Below are 6,000 nucleotides of genomic sequence, written 5' to 3'. Positions count from 1 at the left end.
AACTAAAATTAGGGCGGCAGAGCTAAAGTAGATATTACGTTGACCTAGGTTAATACATTCACAATAGACCTAGCAGCTTAGGATCGTGAGCGGCGATCATAGTTCTAGACATGAGTGCACCCAGGAATTGGTTGGGAACATGAGATGTAGTCTAAGCCACCTAGACGCGCTAAGAACCTAGTAAATCTCCTTAACATCTAAGTAAGACTAAGGAATCTTTATAGTACCCTGATGCCACTTGAGTGACTATTGAGTGTAGAAACGGGCGAACTCGTAAATTGGTCTTGGAAGGGACTTGGGACTACTTTGGTAGCTAACTCAAAACGAGGACTCCTATTGAGTGTAGAAATGGGCGAACTCGTAAACCAGTCCTAGTTGGACTTGGGACATACATAGGTATGTGTTAAGATGAGAACCCCTATTGAGTGTAGAAACAGGTCAAGACTAACACCACTACTCCGTCAACCAGTATTAGAAGAGATTAGAGACTACACAGATAGGTGGTTTAGGGTGAACACTTCTATTGAGTGTATGAACAGGTCAAAGCTGACGTTATGACGCCATTAAGAACAGGTCAAAGCTGATGTTGCGACGCCGTTGACCAATTTTGAAAGGGGATTAGGGACTACACAGGCAGATGACACATGATAAACCGTTAGTGACTTCGAGACTTGCATAAAGGCTTAGATTATTGTAAGGGATAAGCTCGGACTTCTTAGAGTCTAGAGAAAAGCCGTGAAAACTTAATAAGAAATGGATGCTATTTTTATACTCATCTCGTTGTTTGATGAATATTTTTATACTCGTCCCTTTTTCTTTTTCAAGTACTCATCCCTTTTCCTTTTTCAAGTACTAGTTCAGGTGGGAAGGTACTCAAGAGCTAGACTATTGACAGAATCAATTAACTTATATCTTTCTTTAGAGTTGTCATTTGTATTTTTAATTTTTAATTTTTTTGAATTTTTGCAATGATAATTTTCATACTTTTAATTGTTTGTTTTATTTTACTTTTATGTACTTATTTTCGATTTGTCTTTTCGTCATGGTCTACTAAAAAGTCAGGTCAGGTGGTGACAACTCATTCATCTAATATATTGAAAACATAATATGAATTTAATATATGAGATAGTGTTGATCTTAACCATTTTACATCTAATTAAATTCATTTAAAACCTTACTTCATCACGAGATATCGTGAAAGTAAAGGCTAATTACATTTACAAACGAACCTAAATGCCTGTTTTGACTTTTCCCGGTACTTTGAAGTCAATTTTGGTTAGATTATTTGAAGAGTTGTTCACTGATTCCTTTTCAAACTTAAAAGAGCAATTTGTAACGCAAGTTCAAAGGCCATTTGTAAGCTCAAGAGCAGACCACTATATTTTTCGATGTCCATTCTGTCTTCCTACGCTGGGTGTCTACGAACAGCATTGTTCTTGTCCCTTGAACGCATACTCTTGCGACTCCCGTTACTGTTCAAGGCTTGTCTTGGAAGTTGAGCACGTCCTTGATTCTTTCCACTTCCTGGACATTACAATACAAAAATATGGTAACATTCAATCTTTTATTAGATTGCAGCAAGCAAGCTCCTTTTCATGTTTTGGGGAGTAGTGGTTGTGAATTATACCACCTCCGATTTGTAGAAGTTTTCTTTTCCTTTTCTGCAATGCTCGTACACCCCGAGCAGCCGCACCTCTTTTGTGCTTCTCTGCTAGAACTTGAATTCTTTCAGCTTCATCATTCCAAAGCTGAGTAAAACATACAAATAATGAAGAAAACTCAGCAATATTGGTCATTGGCTTGCATTTATGATCAGAAACAAGATCTGACATACAAACTTTAGCTCTTTTATACAAATTTGGAAAGGATGAATATTTTGGACCCAAATACCACTCACGATCCTAAGGTGCTAGATGTCAACGTATAATTTGCTCTAGCTCCACTACTCTAATCTTAGTTTGGTTCGCTCATGCATGCTTTACTGGGGAGATATTCCTATCGATCACCTATGACATATGAGAACATACTCTATACATGTTTGATTAGTGAGATATCCCTATCAATCACCTAATGCACAAAATTCATAAATCATAAATCATACGTAGAATCAAACAAACTCAACGGGGAGATAACATCCATCAATCGCCTGGTATGTAGGTGATGTTTGTAGGTGACAATACAAACTTTAGCAAAATCATATTTCGTAGAACTTTAGCTCTTATATACAAATTTGGAAAGGATGGATATCTTGGAGCCAAACTCACTCACTTGGTTCATGCTTGAGAATTTAAGACACAATGAGCATTGTTCTGTTACTAAATTCATATTTACATACGTACACTTCCACCAGCAATACCTCAACTAAGAAAATCAATTTGATTTATAATTTTTATCCACAGGACAAATCCCCACAATCGCAAATGCTTTGTATGAAAATAAAATATATTTATGTACGTAAGTAAGAACTTACCCGTCTGAAAGTTCTTAGTTTATAGAGATTTCGACCCTTAACAAGTAGAGGATAAAGTGGGGGTAACTTCCGAACTCCCCTGCTCCATAAAACTTCGACCTAGCACATTATAGTCACAAGCGTTGGAAAGATGAATCGCAAATGAAAAAATATATAAGCGAATGAACAAAAGAAAAGAAAAAAATGCACAAGTATATTTCTCACCGACTGCTACATAATAATTGCAGTGAATATTACAATATTGACCATATTACGAATTGTGGTACTAATAATGCACAACGAATTCAAATTACGATATGAGAAAATGATTTCAAGAACAGAAAAAATAGCCTTACAGTAAAAGTATGCTGCTGTTTGCTGGCACCATAGCTCTCCTTCACTACCCTCCCTGCTACAGTTCTCTTCCCTATAAGCCCTCCACGCCTAGTTACTTTATCAAACCTATAAAAAAATTAAGCTACAAGAATTAGGAGTGCAAATCTAAAATATCTAACACAAGACTACTGGTGGAAGAGAAACTTGTTTGAGTACTTTGCATAAACTTTCTGAGTGAACAAAACAGTATCTCCCCTACAAACATCACCTGCATTGTTGTTTTAATAGAATAATTACAGCCACTAAAAGAGTGATCAAAGAAAATACTATGACAAATGTACATAGAAATTACCAGTACAATTGACAACAAAGGATGACCTTGGATAGTGCACTTCACCATTTCCATCCTTCATCCTGAGTTGGGAGAAAAAGAAGAGAGCAAAGAAGTTTTGTTAGGAGTAGTTGGGTAATAGTCATCGCTAACAGATATTGTCCGCTTTGGCCCGTTACGTATCGCCGTTAGCTTCACGGTTTGAAACGCGTCTACTAGGGAGAAGTTTCTACACCCTTATAAGAAATGCTTCGTTCCCCTCTCCAAACGATGTAGAACTCACAATTCACTCCCTTGAGGGCCAGCGTCCTCGCTAGCACACCGCTCGGTGCCTAGTTTTGATACCATTTGTAACAGACGCCGCTAGCAGATATTGTCCATTTTGGCCCGTTACATATCGCCATCAGCTTCATGGTTTTAAAACGTGTTTACTAGGGAGAGGTTTCCACACCCTTATAAGGGATGTTTTGTTCCCCGCTCCAACCGATGTGGGATCTCACAAGTTGTGCCTAATACCTATTGTATATTTAACTCCTTGTGAAGAATTGAATAAATGGCACATTATTCTTTCAGAATCTCCTCCCTTTTTGCTTAATAACTTCTATATAATGGTGCAACTTTGCAGAGACCCAAAGTGATTACAACAGAAGGGAAGAGGTAGAATACAGATCAGGTAATCAAGATTTACCAGCAACAAATGGAAAACAGTACCAAACCCAAATTATGTTTTGCTGCCTTATGGTTTGATATGTATCAATGCAGAACTAGAAGTTAAAAGGCTCCAAAATCCATTGAGGAACAAGGAAAACTCAATTTCACAACATAAAATTATCTAAAAAATCTTCTGTTTTCCATCTATTAAAGTCTATAGAATCATAATTGATGACAATCCACATTTACCGAAACACTCAATAGTCGCTTCTCTAAATATCAGAAGACTTCCATAGATGAGTACATAGCAGATTTCCACCATGAAAATGCACTAACAATTTCAAATATTCAGCGATCGGACTAGATGGAAACTTCAAAAATTTCCTAATTGAACGCAATATTAAGATGTGTATCTTGAGTTTAAAGATGAAGAATCCACGTACCTCCAATGTTCCTGGAGTCTTTGAATACAGACGGCTTTAGTCCCCGCTATTCTTAGCCTATTCTCCCGTAAATAAGCTTTGCAATCATGAAGTGTTAAGGAATCTAAATTTTTATTCTCTGCGACAGAACATGTTTGAAATGAGATAATTAAGAGATCCAATACCCTACGAATTTCCCAACAACCTATCTAATCATCGATTTCATTTCTCTCAATCGACACTGGGACTTTGAACTCGAATTTGAACACCATGACGGAGTGATGAATGGAAAAGGAAGAAACGGTCTAAAATACCTTTAAGAAAGCGGATGACTCGCTGGGAGAGAACTTCATCACAATCGTTGTCGCTGCATTCATTATCAAACTCCTTTTCCGATTCCCCTTCGTCATCGTCTTCATCATCGTACTCCTCGTCCGATTCCTCTTCGTCGTCCTCCGACGACGAGTATAGATAAACGACTCTTCGTTTGCTACCCCTTTCAGGCATTTCCTTGCGGAGGAAACATAATTTGGTAATTTCATCCACTTCTTTTACACAAATATATTTTGAAAATAATTTTGAAAATAGAATGTGTTGGATGATGAAAGTCCCACATCGGCTAATTTAGGGAATGATCATGGGTTTATAAGTGAGGAATACTAACTCCATTGGTGTGAGGCCTTTTGGGAAGCCCAAAGCAAAGCCATGAGAGCTTATACTCAAAGTGGACAATATCATACCATTGTGGAGAGTCGTGTTCGTCTAACATGGTATCAGAGTCATGTCCTAAACTTAGTCGTGTCAATAGATTGGCAAATCTTCAAATGTCGGGTCTCCTCAAAGGTACGAAGGCAGTCAAAAATGATTAAGACTCCAAAGGAGTCGAGTCTCGGTTAAGAGGAAGTGTCAGAATAGAACACATTCATTCTCATGCAATTATATTTTTAACTTCCTATTTTATTCCGTTCCTAAAAAGGTTGGCTTATTAAATCAATTACAAAAATCATTGGAGTTCATGGTTCATTCAAAATTAAAGTTTTGTCGCACAATATTACTCTTATTAACCGTAAATAATTAAAAAAATGTAAATTACCCATTATAAGCGGTAATAAATGCGCATGTGCCCTAAAACAATTATTTTTATATAATTTCAATGGAATCAAATAAATAAAAGTAATATAATTATTTTAGGTTGCTTAGGTTTATTTATTTTTTCACAAATAATTTATTATTATTGTCCATTCCTTGAGAAATAAATTTGAATTTAAAAATTGAAAAGGATTGTGTGTGGCCGACAGTACCGCACGATCATAAAAACAATTTACCATCAATTAAAAAAAAAAAAAAAAAAAAAGCACCGTCCACCGACACTCCCGCGTAATCCCAGCATTAATCCATAATCAGTATCATTAAACTATAATTACGTAATAATAATGACAAATAAAACAATCCTTAATTTATATAATCTGGTTCAGATACCTGGCCACACACAGCTTCATAATAATAATAATAATAATAATAATAATAAAAATACCTCAATCAACGCAACGACGCCGTTTTCCCGACCCTAGATTGCGGAACAATCAAAAGGGAAAATAAACTAAAGGAAGGAATAAAGCCCCAAACTACATGTCGTCTGTCGTGGAAGTAATTAAAACGACAAATACAGATCAGATTCAACAATCCGTCACTCCCAGAGCCACACATTGTATAATTAGGGAAAGGGAATACGACGGCGTTTAACTCGGATCGGAAAATGGAAGAGATCAGCGGCGGCAGCGAGTGATGGCGGAGCATCCACGGCTGTAGGG

At 36.9% G+C, this 6,000-nt stretch overlaps 1 protein-coding gene across 2 annotated transcripts; it reads right to left on the bottom strand.

Moving 5' to 3' along the window:
- Positions 1 to 1,161: 1,161 nt before the first annotated feature.
- On the bottom strand, positions 1,162 to 4,725 carry LOC111470342 (zinc finger CCCH domain-containing protein 62). Of its 2 annotated transcripts, XM_023115894.1 has the most exons (8): positions 4,504 to 4,725; positions 4,211 to 4,328; positions 3,138 to 3,199; positions 3,002 to 3,053; positions 2,806 to 2,911; positions 2,471 to 2,569; positions 1,631 to 1,748; positions 1,162 to 1,524 (listed from the first exon to the last, which is right to left on the bottom strand). In XM_023115894.1, the coding sequence occupies exons 1-8, from the start codon at positions 4,694 to 4,696 to the stop codon at positions 1,406 to 1,408; spliced, it is 867 nt and encodes a 288-aa protein (XP_022971662.1). In that variant the 5' UTR covers positions 4,697 to 4,725; the 3' UTR covers positions 1,162 to 1,405. The 2 variants fall into 2 exon arrangements, with proteins under 2 accessions (XP_022971662.1, XP_022971663.1); XM_023115895.1 differs by lacking the exons at positions 1,162 to 1,524; positions 1,631 to 1,748 and adding an exon at positions 1,920 to 2,006.
- Positions 4,726 to 6,000: the final 1,275 nt, after the last annotated feature.

This window comes from Cucurbita maxima, unplaced genomic scaffold (assembly GCF_002738345.1).
Source record: "Cucurbita maxima cultivar Rimu unplaced genomic scaffold, Cmax_1.0 Cma_Scf00044, whole genome shotgun sequence".
Taxonomy (NCBI): Eukaryota; Viridiplantae; Streptophyta; class Magnoliopsida; order Cucurbitales; family Cucurbitaceae; genus Cucurbita; species Cucurbita maxima.
The sequence above is the reverse complement of the archived record's forward strand: the minus strand, read 5'-3'. Positions and strand labels throughout refer to the sequence as shown.

Bases quoted from the DNA above. Each gene is read 5' to 3' on its own strand.
- LOC111470342 (XM_023115894.1), bottom strand. From the start codon at position 4,696: ATGCCTGAAAGGGGTAGCAAACGAAGAGTCGTTTATCTATACTCGTCG. The intron at 4,329-4,503 runs GTATTTTAGACC...GTTCTGTCGCAG, and splicing joins AGTCATCCGCTTTCTTAAAG to AGAATAAAAATTTAGATTCC. The intron at 2,912-3,001 runs GTACTCAAACAA...ATTTTTTTATAG, and splicing joins ACTCAGAAAGTTTATGCAAA to GTTTGATAAAGTAACTAGGC.